At 47.6% G+C, this 16377-nt stretch overlaps 1 protein-coding gene and 1 non-coding gene across 2 annotated transcripts; both read right to left on the bottom strand.

The window, feature by feature from the left end:
• Positions 1-408: 408 nt before the first annotated feature.
• On the bottom strand, positions 409-4174 carry LOC137776287 (tubulin alpha-3 chain-like). Its single transcript, XM_068562582.1, has 4 exons — positions 3994-4174; positions 3250-3312; positions 2274-2954; positions 409-705 (listed from the first exon to the last, which is right to left on the bottom strand). Exons 1-4 carry the CDS (start codon positions 4105-4107, stop codon positions 409-411), a joined length of 1155 nt encoding a protein of 384 aa, XP_068418683.1. The 5' UTR covers positions 4108-4174.
• Positions 4175-13803: 9629 nt separating this feature from the next.
• On the bottom strand, positions 13804-13876 carry TRNAG-CCC (transfer RNA glycine (anticodon CCC)). The gene has a single exon. It is a non-coding gene; the product is annotated as a tRNA-Gly (tRNA).
• Positions 13877-16377: the final 2501 nt, after the last annotated feature.

Here is a 16377-nt window from a genome sequence, read left to right as displayed (position 1 = left end):
ATGGACCTCAGGTTTACAAACTCCACTTCTAAGCTTTTACACCTTAGTCCACTTGTCCCATCAATAAAGAAGCCTGAAAAATGGCAAATTCAATTGAAAAACCTAACTCAGTTTTCCTAGAATTATTTGTTTTTAAACCTTGGATTGGAAACACTGACTTTTTGCCCTTGGGTCACGTCACATAAGCAGAGGCTCCTCAACAGATGTAGGTCCACCCACCCCGGCAGCGCAGCCCAAGCAGCTGGACAGCCGTCCACATGGCCCAGCAGAGGGGTCCTCCCTGCTCCTGTGGACAGATGAGCATGTTCCAGGTGAGCACAACAGAGGTTTAATTCAGAAACTGTAGATAAACATCTGTAACATGACAGTTGGCGGGGTACAGGGGGCCACTAGCCCGCTCCCTCCCGTTCAGTACTCTTCCCCTTCCTCGGCCTCCGCTTCCACCGAGTCCACACCCACCTCTTCGTAATCTTTCTCCAGTGCTGCCAGGTCCTCCCGGGCCTCCGAGAACTCGCCCTCCTCCATGCCCTCCCCCACATACCAGTGCACGAAGGCACGCTTGGCGTACATGAGGTCGAATTTGTGGTCCAGGCGGGCCCAGGCCTCGGCGATGGCCGTGGTGTTGCTCAGCATGCACACGGCCCGCTGCACCTTGGCCAGGTCTCCCCCTGGGACCACTGTGGGGGGCTGGTAGTTGATGCCCACCTGCCAAAGAAGGGGAGAAAGCACTGCGTGAAGCTTCCGTCAATCCAGGAATGGTGGCTGCGTTCGTGGAATCAGAAGGCATGGAGGTGCTCGCTGGTGACCCGGGGAGGCTGGGGCCACCCTGTACTCTAGGCCCAGCTGTGTGCCAAGCAAGGTGCCAGGAAAGCAGGATTCTGGTTTCCAGACAAGGAAAACGGAAAGAGGAGCCCCAGAGCCTGCCACCCTGGCTCACACCCAAGCTGCTGGAGAGGCTGTGTCCCAGCAACTGTGACACGTGATAGGTACACAGGTGATAGGACTATCTTCCCTCTAAGAAGGGACACTGCTTGGGATTCTTCATATGTTATTTTCTCCAGAGGGTTCAACAAGATGAGGATTAATGTCTGTAGCTGAGCCTTTTCCACCCAGGCAGACTCAGAGAACACAACTGTGGCAGAATCACGAGGGCAGGTCACACCCTCTGCTTTCCCACCAAACAGTGTACACATAGCAGAGTGACAAGCACACTGTCAGAGGTCCCTGACGCTGTGACCACTGCCATGGACGCGGCCCACATGAGCGCTAAGTAAGAGGGAGGGATCGAGATCCCAGCACTGGGACCAAGGGAGAGGCAGTCCAAGGTTCAGACCAGGGATCACGTGACCAGAGGTTTCGGCAGGAGATACAGGGTCTGTCAAGGGGGCTACGGCACACGTTCTAGGCTGCTGGGCCACAGGGGCTCTGTCACAGATGCTCAACCCTGTCTTTGCAGCACAAGAGCTGCCACAGCAATGAGCCAATAAGCGGGGACGGCTGTGCGCACATGAAACCATTCATAAAACCAGGTGATGGGTCGGCCATCTGTGCTGAGCCCTGGACCAGAGGAAGAAACCCAGACTCCTAGGTAAGATCCCACCGCAGCAGCGGGGGTCTGAGCCAGGGGAGGCCCTAAGAGCAAGGTTCAGTGAAGCACAGTTCCGTTCCCAGAGGGAAGGCTGGGAATCAAGTAAGGTGCAAGGTTTCTGTCCTGTGTCCAGTGGAAGGTCGGAGCAAGCTGGGTCTGAGGACAACCCAGGACACACTGTATAGGCTCCCCAATCTCCACTTCTCCACAGAAGGATTCATGACAGTGCTGTAAACCAAACGTTCCATACGACACTTAAATTGGATGTAATTTTTACATGCCGATGGAATCAAGTGGAATTCAGAGACAACAGTCAGTTTACAGTAATGCCCCAAGTTCAAATATCCCCATAAATTACCAAAACGCCCAGAAAATTCCTACATTTCTATTCTAAGAAAAATTACTATAAGAAAAAACATCTTATTTCTAAATCAACCTATGTTTTCCACCCAAGAACTCCTCCAGATAATTTCTGTAAAAAATACGCTCACAGAGCTGTATCATGTGATGACTCAGGAAGGAAGTTCTAGAGACACCAGTGAAGGAATGAGAACTGTCCCCCAGCTCACTAATCCATGACCCAGCCCGGCTTCCCTGGAACAGGGTACCCTCCACAAAGGGGCAGCACCCCATCCCAGGATCTGCCGCGGGCGGAAAGGTGAACACGCGCTACCGCCCAGCCTACCTTGAACCCAGTCGGGCACCAGTCCACAAACTGGATGGTGCGCTTGGTCTTGATGGTGGCGATGGCCGCATTGACGTCTTTGGGGACCACGTCCCCCCTGTACAGCATGCAGCAGGCCATGTACTTGCCGTGGCGAGGGTCACACTTGACCATCTGGTTGGCCGGCTCGAAGCAGGCGTTGGTGATCTCGGCCACGGACAGCTGCTCATGGTAGGCCTTCTCGGCCGAGATGACCGGGGCGTATGTGGCCAGGGGGAAGTGGATGCGGGGGTAGGGCACCAGGTTGGTCTGGAACTCCGTCAGGTCCACGTTGAGGGCGCCGTCAAAGCGCAGGGAGGCCGTGATGGAGGACACAATCTGCCCGATCAGACGGTTAAGGTTGGTGTACGTGGGCCGCTCGATGTCCAGGTTGCGCCGGCAGATGTCATAGATGGCCTCATTGTCCACCATGAAGGCACAGTCCGAGTGCTCCAGGGTCGTGTGCGTGGTCAGGATGGAGTTGTAGGGCTCCACCACGGCCGTGGACACCTGGGGGGCCGGGTAGATGGCGAACTCCAGCTTGGACTTCTTGCCGTAGTCCACAGAGAGCCGCTCCATGAGCAGAGACGCAAAGCCCGAGCCGGTGCCACCCCCGAAGCTGTGGAAGATGAGGAAGCCCTGCAGGCCCGTGCACAGGTCCGCCTGCGGGAAAGCAGAGGCCGTGAGGCCACGCCCGCACGAGCTGTGCCACCGCCCCCATGGGCCCCAAAGGGCCCCGGTCACGGCACACTCTTCCTCTGCAGGTTCACTATACGGGTTCAACCCATCCACAGGGAACACGCATCACACTTAGCAGTCACAGACGTGGACGCACTGCGGCCACACCAGAAAGGAAGACCCTGCACTCATGGTTCTGCTGGGTTTTGCCAAAGTGATGTCCCGGGGAGATCCCGGGCCTCCCCTCCTGTCCAGGAGGCCTTCCCAGGGCCCTTCTCACCAGTTTGCGGATCCGGTCCAGGACCAGATCGACGATCTCCTTGCCGATGGTGTAATGGCCTCTGGCGTAGTTATTGGCCGCGTCCTCCTTCCCGGTGATCAGCTGCTCCGGGTGGAAGAGCTGCCTGTAGGTCCCCGTGCGCACTTCATCTGCAGAGAGGACAGTGTGCCCGAGACTCTAAGGACGGTCGCTGACTCACCGGGATGGCCAGGTCCGGGGAAACCTTCAATTCTACAGGCACGTGCTGCGCCTCGCAGGCCAGCAGCGTCAGCGTCTCACAGAAAAGGTCTCCGTGTGATACACGTGCCTTATCTGCTGTTTATGGCTCTGGGAAGGTCCAGTCAACCCGGGGAACAAATGCCAGTGTGGCCAGTTCCCAAAGGCGGGGGAGTGCTCACACCGCACAGGCGGTTCTGCGCGTGCATGTTTCGGTCACACCCACAGCTACACCCGGGGTGTTGCTGAAATGGCCCTGACATACTAGACATCAGCGTGACTTTTGCTGGGCGCCCTCTGTGGCCTGGGTCTCACGGGCTCTAGGGTGACATTCTGTTGTCTCCTGGGTGGCCGCCACTGAAAGGTGCTCTCTCCTGGCAGCTCCCCTTGGAAACTACCTCGGGCTTCTGATCTGGAGGAACCCAGCAAAGGTTCTGTGCTTCCCCTTCTAAGTCTCAGGGTACCTACCGACCACGGTGGGCTCCAGGTCCACGAACACGGCTCTGGGCACATGCTTGCCAGCCCCGGTCTCACTGAAGAACGTGTTGAATGAGTCATCCCCACCGCCGATGGTTTTGTCGCTTGGCATCTGGCCGTCGGGCTGAATTCCATGTTCAAGGCAGTACAGCTCCCAGCAGGCATTGCCGATCTGGACCCCCGCCTGCCCCACGTGGATAGAGATGCACTCGCGCTGGGAACCAGAACATACATGTGAGGCCCCCCAGCTTCAAGGCAATTGTCACTATGTGGCACGCAAATGAGACCCAACGTCTTAAATTAATATCTCTAAAATCTTTTGGTTTCTTAAGGTCTTATCAGACATTATTGTCCCATGAGCTTCCAATGATCATTTTTATGTCTGAGCATGGATGGAGACACACTTGAACTGTGAATAGGAATACAGCCATTATAAACATCTTCCCAGCGAGACTTCCCTGGTGGCGCAGCAGTTAAGACTCCACACTCCCAATGCATGGGGCCCGGGTTTGATCCCTGGCCAGGGAACTAGAACCCACATGCATGCCACAACTAAGAGTTTGCATACCACACCTAAGAAGCCCGCCTGCCACAACTAAGGAGCCGGTGAGACGCCATTAAGGAGCCTGCCTGCCACAACTAAGACCCAGCACAACCAAATAAATAAATAAATAAATAAAACATCTTCCCAGCAATCAATAAAAAGCGTTAAAAATTTATACAAAATAAGCAGTCAAGCCATTTTATTTCCACCTAAGGCTGTATTTACCAACCTGATACAAGCAATGGCTTAGAAAAAAAACATGAAGTAACACTTTTCAGTCATTAGACAACAGGCAGCAGAAGACAGTAAGTGATTCCTTAGAGCATGGAAACAAGGCAAGCCCTACAGATGCCCCAGAAGGCTGCTGGGGAGTGTCCAGGCTGCAGCCAAGAGAGGAGAAACCCAGGGATCTCCCTGAGTTGAGCAGAGAGAATCCTGTGTTGAGAGAGATCGAGGCAGCTAGAAAGCCTGGTGCTGGCTTTCTATCTGGAGGAGAGACAGCTGCATGGAGAGAGCTCAGGGAGATCAGCAGGGGGCCCCGAGTCCTCACTGTGGGCTGCTCAGCACAGGTGGGGAGGAACCCCTGAGCTCACACCTGCCATGGCAGAAAGACATCCTAACTCACAGAGCACTAGGTGGAGTCCTCAGTAGTGGGGTCAAGTGAGGCCAACCCTAAAGGCTGGTCTGAACCCACTTAAGAAAGCTGAAAAGCAAGCCTCAAAAGGATCAAATTGTTCCCAGGTATACAAATAGCATCCCCCAAAAAGCCTAGAAACAGTTGAAAGAACACCCAATAATGTAAAATTCATGTCTGGTATCCAATCTAAACTTACCATATACACCAGAAAATTAAAAAATAAAACCTAGAAAAGTCAGAAACTATTACCATATGAAGAGAAAAAGCAATCAATAAAAACAGACCCAGAAATGACAGATGATAGAATTAGTAAACAAGGACATTAAAATAACTATTATATATCTACATGCTCAGGAAAGTACAGGAAAAAATGAACATGATAAGGAGAGACATGTTTGATATAAAAAAGACCTAACTCAAATTGCTAATGTCTTTTTTTATCAATGTCTGAAATGAAAAACACGCTGGATGAGATTAACAACAGATTATAAATAGTTTGTAGTAACTATAAATGAAAAGTGTACTTTAAAAATTGTATAAAAGGGCTTCCCTGGCGGCACAGTGGTTAAGAATCTGCCCGCCAATGCAGGGGACACGGGTTTGAGCCCTGGTCCAGGAAGATCCCACATGCCGTGGAGCAACTAAGCCCGCGTGCCACAACCACTGAGCCAGCGCTCTAGAGCCCGCGAGCCACAACTACTGAGCCCATGCGCCTAGAGCCCATGCTCCACAACAAGAGAAGCCACGACAATGAGAAGCCCACGCACCGCAACGAAGAGTAGCCCCGGCTCACACCAACGAGAGAAAGCCCGTGCACAGCAATGAAGACACAACACAGCCATAAATAAATCAATAAATAAATTTATTTTTAAAAAATTGTGTAAAAAATAAAAAACAAACCCCCCCCCAGCAGATTATATACTAAGAAGATTTGAGAATGATGAAAAAGTTCTGGAAATAGTGCTGATGGTTATACAACATGTAAATGTACTTAATGCTACTGAATTATACACTTAAAAATGGTAAAAATGGTAAGTTTGTCATGTGTAGTTTACCACATACAAAAAAGGAGATACTCAGCAATAAAAATGAACTGTGTTGCAACAACATGGGTGAATCTCAAAATAATTATAGTGAGTGAAAGAATCCAAACAACAACAAGTTAACTCAATGATCCCATTCATACAAAATCCTAGAAAATACAGAAATGTGGATTAGTGGGGGAGAGAAAGGGGGTGAGGCAGAAGGGAGGATTTACAAAGGGGTACCAGGTAACTTTGGGGGTGATGGATATGTTCATTATCTTGATTGAGGTGATGATTTCATGGATAATCAAGATGTTAATAAATATTAAACCTTGTCAAATTATACACTTTCAGTGAATACTTTATGTCAAGTATACCTCAACAGAACTAAAATAAAAGGCAAAATGAAGACTTTTTCAGGCATTCAAAAGCTGAGAGAATTAATCATTAGCTGAGAGTAGTAGTCACCACTACAAAAAAAAATGTTAAAGGAATCTCTCCAGGAAGAAGGAAAATCATACTAGATGGAAAATTGCAACTGCAAAATTGGACTGAAGAATGACAAAACTGCTAAATATGTGGGCAAATATAAAAGACTTTATACCATATTTTAAAAATATAATTGAGCCCAGCACTTACTTCTGGATGACCACTTCTGCAAATTGGTGCACACAGACTTTTTACCTGATCTGATGACCAAATTAATGGAAAATGATGCATGATCTAGAGAATGATCTAGGGAATTTTTACATTGCGAATAAACAAGGATATTCTTACTGGAAAAACGAAAGTCTGCTGAGACTCTTGGTGACTGACACTATATTCTATCTGCACACTGAAACAACACACTAATCAAAGAGAAGAAGAAAAATTACTAGAGATTTGATCTCCTTTATAGTTTCTAATAATAAAATACACTGTATGGGGCTTCCCTGGTGGCGCAGTGGTTGAGAATCTGCCTGCTAATGCAGGGGACACGGGTTGGAGCCCTGGTCTGGGAAGATCCCACATGCCGCAGAGCAACTAGGCCTGTGAGCCACAACTACTGAGCCTGCGCATCTGGAGCCTGTGCTCCACAACAAGAGAGGCCACGATAGTGAGAGGCCCGTGCACCACGATGAAGAGTGGCCCCCGCTTGCCGCAACTAGAGACAGCCCTGGCACAGAAACGAAGACCCAACACAGCAATCAATCAATCAATAAATAAATCTTTAAAAAAAAATACACTGTATGATTAGTGAACCTGTCAGTTGTAATGGGAAGAATATGTAACAAGTAACTGTGTCACTCATTTGTGATTTTTATCTTTAATAAATTCAGCCATGTGTAGTGTGATAAGATTAACTCTTTACACGTTTAAGGTAATGTTATAAAATTAAAAACTGAAAAAAAAATAATTGAATGTTAAAGCAAAAATAAAGATTTATTATTGTGGGGTTTACAACTCATATAGAAGTAACATACAACAAACAATAGCATAGGACTTCCCTCGTGGTGCAGTGGTTAAGAATCCGCCTGCCAATGTGGGGAACACAGGTTCAAGCCCCGGTCCAGGAAGATCCCACATGCCGCAGAGCAACTAAGCCCGTGCGCCACAACTACTGAGCCTGCGCTCTAGAGCCCGTGAGCCACAACTACGGAGCCCGCATGCCACAACTACTGAAACAAGCACCTAAAGCCCATGCTCCGCAACAAGAGAAGCCACCGCAATGAGAAGCCGCGCACCGCAATGAAGAGTAGCCCCTGCTAACTGCAACTAGAGAAAGCCTGCGAGCAGCAACGAAGACCCAATGCAGCCAAAAATAAATGAATAAATAAAATTTTACAAAAAAAAAAAAAAGTTACTTGAGAATCAGCTGGTACAAGAAGAACACTCTGACCCTTTGCTCCCCTGAAAGCAGGAAACAAAGCTCCCATGGGGAGGCATCCTCCCTATGCCAGGAGAAAGGAGGGCAACATGATCCCTGGAGATAGGGAATTTAAGGCTGAGAAAGCTGCATAAACAAACTTTGTTACTTCTTCATTAACTTGCTAGCCCAAGCAAAAACCCCTTTCTTTCCTCAAATCTTCATAAATTACTGATTCTTTGTCTAAAAAGGTATATAAACAGCCTGCTTTGGTCAATTCTTAGATCCTATACTTATAGGACTTCCATATGTACAAAATTAAATTTGTTTTTCTCATGTTAACCTGTCAATCAGATTATTAGACCAATGAGAAGAACCCAAAGAGAAAAATTTTTCCTCCCCTGCAAACTCTTCCAGGAAATGGAAGAGAAAGGAACACTTCCCAACTCATTCCCTGAGGCCAGCATTACCCTGATACAAAAACCAAAGACACTGGACTTCCCTGGTGGCACAGTGGTTAAGAATCTGCCTACCAATGTAGGGGACACGGGTTCGAGCCCTGGTCTGGGAAGATCCCACATGCCGCGGAGCAACTAAGCCCATGAGCCACAACTACTGAGCCCCCATGCTACAACTACTGAAGCCTGCCCACCTAGAGCCCGTGCTCCACAAGGGAAGCCACCGCAATGAGAAGCCCGTGCACCACAACAAAAAGTAGGCCCCACTCGCCGCTTCTAGAGAAAGTCCGTGCGCAGCAAGACCCAACGCAGTCATAAATAAATAAATACAAATAAATAAAAAAAACAACAAAGATATTCAGTAAGCAAACTACAGACCAATATCCCTCACGAACTTAGACACAAAAGTTTGTTCAAAAATTCCAAATTCAATGACCTAAGCTTCCACCTTAAGAAACTAGAAAAAGAGCAAATATCCAAATTATGCAGAAAAAAAGCAAATAATAACTAGCAGAAATAAACTAAACAGAAAACAGGAAAATAAAAAGAGAGAAAAGTCAATGAAACCAAAACCTGGTTCTTTGAGCTGAACAATCAAATTGATAAGCCGCTGGCCAAACTGACCCAGAAAAAGAGAAGACACAAATTACCAGTATCAGGAACAAAAAAGAGACTATAACTACTAGGATATTAAAGGGATAAAGGAATATTATGAATTCAACAAGACAGATGAAATGGGCAAACTCCTTACACACTACTGAAGCTCACTCAAAAGGAGATAACTTGGGGAATTCCCTGGTGGTCCAGAGGTTAGGACTCAGCACTTCCACTGCAGGGGGCACGGGTTCAATCCCTGGTTGGGGAACTAAGATCTCTCAAGCTAAGATCCCGCAAGCCATGTGGGGTGCGGTCAAGGAAAAAAAAGGAGATAACCTGAATGAAGAGAAAATAGGCCATCAAAATGGCCACATCATGAAACAGATAATTCTAAACATGGGTATTATCTTCTCACCATACAATTACGATCACATCCCAGATTTATAATCTCCTAGCCCTTAAGAGAGATGGTCTGGAAGCCTAGAAATTCAGCTTCTAGTCTTATCCTTGAAAGACAAGGGGCCAAATCATAGCTGATAGTCTAATTCTGATTCCAACCAAACTGCAATAGTGAGCCAGAAAAGATTTACCCTTTGAGGCTGGGCAGATTCTCCAGAAGGTACTCAACTTTGTGATGAGGCTCTAGGATGCATAAAGTAGGATTTAAAACAAAATTTCTACTGCTGGAATTCCCATTAAATTCATCTTGAGACACAAACCGTTCTAATACAGAGGGAAGGCATCTGTAATAGACAACATTTTCTCAGAGATCAGTGTAATTTCTTTTAGGTTATCTTCACACCAACTCATCACCACCTCCCCCTCACTAGACGTTTCCTAATTTAGTTGGTTAAACTAAGTACTGTGAACTTAGGCATTTCAACTTGAGAAGACCCTGTTATACCAACAAACAACGGCTGAATAGCTCTTCTAAAAGTATTAACCATGGTATTTTTCTTATTTAAGACAAAGGCTTTGCTAAAAATAACAGCTCCTAAAAAATGATGAAATGCACAAATTTCTTCTAATCCTGAAGCTTCCTTTTATCTGTCAGGTAATAGCAGATACCTTTTCTTTATACTTGTAATAAATCACCTCTACAAAAAAAAAAATTTGAGCAGCTTGATGTCATGCTGTTCAATAACCAATAAGAGAAGCCTCAAAACCAACTTTTGCAAAGGGAGAATGCAGATGTTAGTGTGAATTATTATCTAGTTATTATCTAGTACTCTTCATAGAGTTTGGAAGCTACCACAGTGATGAGAAGAGAACACAGAGGCTGGGATGACATCAGCCTCAGTTAACTGGGAACAAGCAAGACGTGAACCAGGCCAGGTAAAGCCCTGTCAGGGGTCATTCCAGCCTCTCTCCACATAAAGGTGACTGGTTTTAGACATGCACAATGACAGAGGTGTTGGTTGAGTTCCATTGGTGTGCAAACTATTAATGTAATTAATTCAACAATTAACTAGATCCCTATGACTTGAGGACATAAAAATGGACAAATTAAAGGCAGAAGCCTACCCTGCTGTGGGAAAACAGGAATTCTCATATATGTGTTGCTGATGGAAGGGAATCTGAAACTATCTACCATTCACTTGTGGTATCCAATATACACCTACACCAGTGAGAAACTGTGCAGGCATAGATTCCTCATTGCAACTCCATGCATAAAAGACTGGAAAACATCCACATGTCCAGCGACTCAGACAGGCTGAAGACGTGGAACACCACCCTGGAATACTACATGGCAGTAAACAAGGACACAGGTCTTTGCACACTGGCACGGAGGGAGCCGGACTGTTTGCACAATGAAAAAACAAGGCACGAGAAAGGGGGGATATAAGCCTACCTATTCCTGTTTGCTTAGTTTTGCTTTAAAAAAAGGGGGGGGAGGGGGAATTCCCTGGCAGTCCAGTGGTTAAGACTCTGAGCTCTCAATGCAGGGGGCACAGGTTCGATCCCTGGTGGGGGAACCAAGATGCTGCATGCCACGTGGAGCGGCTAAACAACTCACAACCCTATCTAATGGAGGAAGCAATTTTTTCAGCATATACAGTCTTCTATCACTCTTATTTAAAGGCCTATTTCTGTAAGTGCCCTCATGAGCTCACAGCACAGCTGAGACAAATGAGAGAGCTCAACAGCAACCCTTGACTGTTGCCTCGAGAAGGAAGAGTCTGGAAGAGCGAGGGCAGGGGCTGCTTACTGCATCTGTGGAGTGAGCCCCGCGCCTGCCCCTGACATGCACACTCCGGACACTACCCCGCCACCTGGGCCCGTCCCCCAAGGTCCACCGCCTGTCCAGGCCCGTCCCCCAGGTCCCGCCGCTCTGTACCATGGTGGTCACCACCTGGCCTCACTACGATCCAACTTCCTCTCAGTCTGACGCCACGCGCCCAACTGCCGACCCGCCGCACCACACGCAGTGTCCTGATTGGCTCGCCAGCCACGCAACTGCCATTGGCTCCGAGCACTTTGGGGGCGGACCCCAGGCCAGGACCCCGATGGCGATTGGCCGTTTCCTGAACGGGCGAACTCGCTTTTGATTGGTCATCACTTTGGGCGGGAAATGGCGACCGAAAGGTCTCGTGCTGCGTTGGCTGGAAGCTGCGGGCTGATCCCTGGTCGCTGGGGGCTGACGCCTGGTCGCTGCGGGTGAGGGAGGCTCCATAGTTTGTCTGTAAAATGCGGTCTTCCTGCAGAGCTGCGCGGGGTGTGAGAAGGGACAGGGCTGGTAACTGAAAGGGCTTTGCGGACTTGGCAGATACCTGGAAAGACTATTCGGTTAGCAGCCTGTTACTGGTGCAGACGTCAGTACCCCGACTTGCGCCAGAGCATGTTGTGCCAACCACGTGATAGACTCCCAGAAGGAGGTGCTGTGAAGCTGAGGAGGGTAGTTCCGCCTTCAGGAAATGGGACTTATGCGTGGGTCTCAAAGTATCGCGAGTTTTATAAGCAGCCAAGCAGGGTGGGTGGGCAAGGCGGGCGGGGGACAGGGAGGTACGAAAATTGCAGTGAAGAAGGTGGCTGACCGCAGCCAGACCGGGGGGCCTGGCTTTTGTGGGGTGGGGAGCCAGCTGGCAGCAGATGCGGGTTGGCTTGGCCATTTTTAGGTGGAGGATGGGGCAGGAGACTCCACAGGTGGTTATTGCAGGAGGCCAGAGAACTACCCACCCACAGACCTTGGCGAAAGGACACAGAAATTCCCAGGTTCCCAGAAGGGGGACTGATATCCTCAGTTCACCACCTTCCCAAGATCCCCCCACTCCTGCTTCTGGTCCATGGGAGAATCTGTGTTTACACCACATAGAAGAGCCCCTTCTTGGCTCTTCTAAGCACAACCTGAATGAGCTGGAATCTTCGTGGAGAAGGGAGGACCAAAAAGGGGTTAAATAAAGAGAATATAAATAAATACAAATTATTTATAATAATTTATAGACATACATTATATACTAATTTAAAGTAAACAAATTTTAAAACGTAGATGCAAAATGCAGGTTTCTTACCCTGCCTACCACTGCTAGGTCAACAGAGGCCTGGGGTAATGTTCATAGTAGCAGATCAAACGGTCTGGGTTTGAGCAACACACACCACCACCATGGATTCAGTGGGACTAACTTCAGCTCCACTCCTCCCTTGCTCTGGCAGATTTCAGAGAGTGCTATCTGGGGGTTAGAAGGGTTGGGCAGCTAGCTAGGGAAAAACCAGAAGCCCTCCTCTTCCCAGGGGGGTCCAACAGGATCTGTGCAAGGAACCAGGGCCAGCCTTGGGCAGAGGGGCTGACAGGAAATGGGGGAGAGAATGCACCCCTGGTAAGGACTGGAACAGGTGGGGACAGGCATGACTGCCATTGCCAGGGACGGGGGACATAAAGAAGGAAGAGAGACCACCACCTGGTGGTCCAGTGACTAGGACTCCATGCTTCCATTGCAGGGGACATGGGTTCTATCCCTGGCCTGGGAACTAAGATCCGCAAGCTGAGAGGCTCAGCCAAAAAGAAAAAAAAGAAGAAGGAAGAGCTGGGAAACCAGTTCATGGTGAGGAGTAATGGGGGTCATTTTGGAAAGGTAATATGCGACAACATGATGGTGCACTTTGAACGGTGGAATTTGGGCTAAATTTGGCCCTGGGGAGAATAGCAGACTGGGGGAGGGGGCTGCCAGCATGTAGACAAGAGAGGACAAAAGCTGCAGGAGACAGACAAAAGTGGAGGAAAAGATAGCAATGACATGGGAAAAATGTAAGATTTCTTTTGCCCCAACCCCTTCCCCGCCAAAAAGCTCCTGGAAGCTGGGGAGGGCCTGGATACCTGAGATAAAGGAGCTATTTGAGCCACATCACTCGGATGCTAACAGAAAGGGGAGCTCCAGGAGGCAAAAGGACGTAGGGACATCTGGGTCACATGTGGTACGTAGTCTCAGTGACTAAGAATGGGAGAGTAATGCCTTTACCTAAATCAAGCAATGCAGAAGGGGCCAGTTTAGGGGAAAACAATGGTCTCCCAACTTCTTAGTCTGTTCCTCTGTGTACCAACCAGAGCAACCAGAGGCTTCATCTCTCTCTGGCCACTCAGCCCTTCCTGTCCCTGGAATTCTTTCTTGCAAACAGTTTGGTGCTTTATCTTTTATTTATTTAGTTTTAAAATATTTATTTTTTTAATTTATTTATTTGGCTGCACCAGGTCTTGGTTGTGGCACACGGGATCTTCACTGCGGCACGCAGGATCCTTAGTTGCGGCATGCGGGATCTAGCTCCCTGACCAGGGATCGAACCTGGGCCCCCTGCATTGGGAGTGCAGAGTCTTAACCACTGGACCACCAGGGAAGTCCCTTAATCTTTTATTTTTATGACAAGTTGATTCACATACCATAATACTCACCAGCTTAAAATGTACAGTTCTGTGTTTTTTTTGTATCCACGTAATTGTGCAACCATCACCACTGTCTAATTTCAGAACATTTAATCACCCCAGAAAGAAACCCTGTACCTGTTAGCAGTCACTTCCCATCCCCCAACCCCCAACCCTCTGGAAACCATTAATCTACTCTTTGTCTCTATAGATTTGCCTATTCATACAAATAAAATCAGACAACATGTGGTCTTTTGTAACTGGCTTTCACTTAGCATAATATTTTCAAGATTTATCTGTATGCTATCACCACTTTATTATTTTTTTTTTTTTGGCTGCACTGCGGGACACGTGGGATCCTACCCCGACCCGTGCCCCCTGCATTGGAAACGCGGAGCCTTAACCACTGGCCAGTGGTTTTCCAAAGCAGCTGCACCAACTTACCATTCCCACCAGCAGTGTACGAGGGTTCCAATTATTCCATATTGTCTTCAACACTTATTATTATCTGACTTTTTGACAACAGCCATCCTAGGGGGTGCATCGCACTGTGGTTTTGGTTTGCATTTCCCTAAAGACTACTGATGTTAAGAATCTTTCCATGTGCTTATTGGACATTTGTATGTCTTCTTTGAAGAAATGTCTATTCAGATCCTTCGTGCATTTTTAAATTGGGCTATTTATCATTTTGTTGTTGAGTTGTGAGAGTTCTTTATATATTCTAGATACAATCCCCTTATCAGATATATGATTTGCAAAATTTTTCCTGTTCTGTGGATTTTAATCTTTTCCTTTTTTTTTTGGCTGAGCCACGCAGCTTGCAGGATCTTAGTTCCCTGACCAGGGACTGAACCCTGGCCACAGCAGTAAAAGCGCCGAGTCCTAACCACTGGACCACCAGGGAATTCCCTCTTTTAACTTTCTTGGTGGTATCCATTGAACACAAAAGTTTTTAATTTTGTTTTTATTTATTTATTTTTTTGGCCACACCGTGCAGCATGCAGGATCTTAGTTCCCCAACCAGGGATCAAACCTGTGCCCCCTGCAGTGGAAGCACTGAGTCTCAGCTGGACCGCCAGAGAAGTCCCCAGTTTTTAATTTTGATGAATTCCAATTCATCTATATTTTTCTTGGGTTGCTTGAACTTTTGGTGTCATGTTTGTGAAACCGTTACCCGAAAACTGCATTTCCCCCTTGGTGGGTATCTAACAAAAGACAACACCAAGTCAAAGAGCTGGAGAAGGAAGGATTTATTACTTGCAGCAAGTAAGGAGAACACCAGGGTTACTTCCCAAAGCAGAGTCTCTCTGACCAGCAAAATTGAGGATGACTTAAGCTGAGGGTGCATACATGTTCATGAAGGGGCTTGAGCAGAGGAGAATTCAGCCTAGAATTGTGGCAAAGGTTGACAGAGTCCAGGCTCTAGCTGATTGGATCATGAGGGTCAGAAAAAGTCAACACCGTCATTCCTTAGGTTCCAGTTAATCTGGTTATGTCAAGAAATTATGTCTGGTTCTCTTCCTTCAGGGCCCTCCTACCCTATCTGCCTACAAAACCATTGCCTAATCCACAGTCATAAAGAGTTACTCCTATGTTTTCTTGTAAGAGTTTGTTTAGAGTTTAGCTGAACTACTAGATAACATTGTCTCGGGACCCATTTTGTGTGGCCAGGCAGCCTGCGGGGGTCTTGAACTGATAATAACCCCTCCCAAGAGTGCATGCCCTAGATAACAGCCTACAGACTCACAGGTAAATAATGTAAGTTCCTGATATGAATTCCTCAGCTGTCCTCCTGATAAGCATTCTCTCCCACCTCCCAGGAATGGCCCCTTGTGTGATCCTCAGATAAGCTTGCCAGAACCCCACTCTTTTTGCTTTGAACTGACCAATCCAAACTCAGCCGGAAACCCCAAAGCACTCTACCTGCAGACCCTAATAAAAGCCTGTCCCCCAGGTCCTGCCATGCTTTCTGCCTGCACTATGCCTTAGCCTCCTGGTGTGGCCCCTCACAGTGTGTGGTGTACTTCTTCCAGAACCTGTAACAAACTTCTCTCTCAATTCCTTCCTGGTCTTTTGTGGATCAGAGATTCCTCACCCAACACCCTCAGGGCTCCACTTAACAAATGTTAATTTAACAAAGTCACAACAGCATTTTTATAGTTTCAGCTCTTATATTTAGGTCTTCGGTCAATTTTGAGTTAATTTTTGTATGTCATGTGAGGTAGGGGTCTAACTTCATTCATTTATTTGCATGAGGATACCCTGTTGTTCCAGACTATTCTTTGCCCCATTGAGTCGTTTTGGCACTCTTGTCAAAAATCGACTGGCCATCAGGAGAATAAGAAGACAAGCCACAGACTAGGAGAAAATATCTGCAAAAGACGTATCTGATAAACGACTGTTACCCAAAATATACAAAGAACACTTAAAACTCAACAGTAAGAAAACCAGGGCTTCCTTGGTGGCACAGTGGTTA

Source organism: Eschrichtius robustus, chromosome 14 (genome assembly GCF_028021215.1).
Source record: "Eschrichtius robustus isolate mEscRob2 chromosome 14, mEscRob2.pri, whole genome shotgun sequence".
Lineage (NCBI taxonomy): Eukaryota > Metazoa > Chordata > Mammalia > Artiodactyla > Eschrichtiidae > Eschrichtius > Eschrichtius robustus.
This window is presented reverse-complemented; position numbering and strand designations above follow the sequence as displayed.

What these genes read in the sequence shown, in the direction of transcription:
- LOC137776287 (XM_068562582.1), bottom strand. Translation starts at nt 4,107, where the DNA reads ATGCCTGCTGGGAGCTGTACTGCCTTGAACATGGAATTCAGCCCGACG. An exon ending in CAACACGTTCTTCAGTGAGA is followed by an intron (nt 3,313 to 3,993) that starts CCGGGGCTGGCA and finishes AATAACTACGCC; the next exon opens with AGAGGCCATTACACCATCGG. An exon ending in GGTGCCCGACTGGGTTCAAG is followed by an intron (nt 706 to 2,273) that starts GTAGGCTGGGCG and finishes CTTCTTTGGCAG; the next exon opens with GTGGGCATCAACTACCAGCC.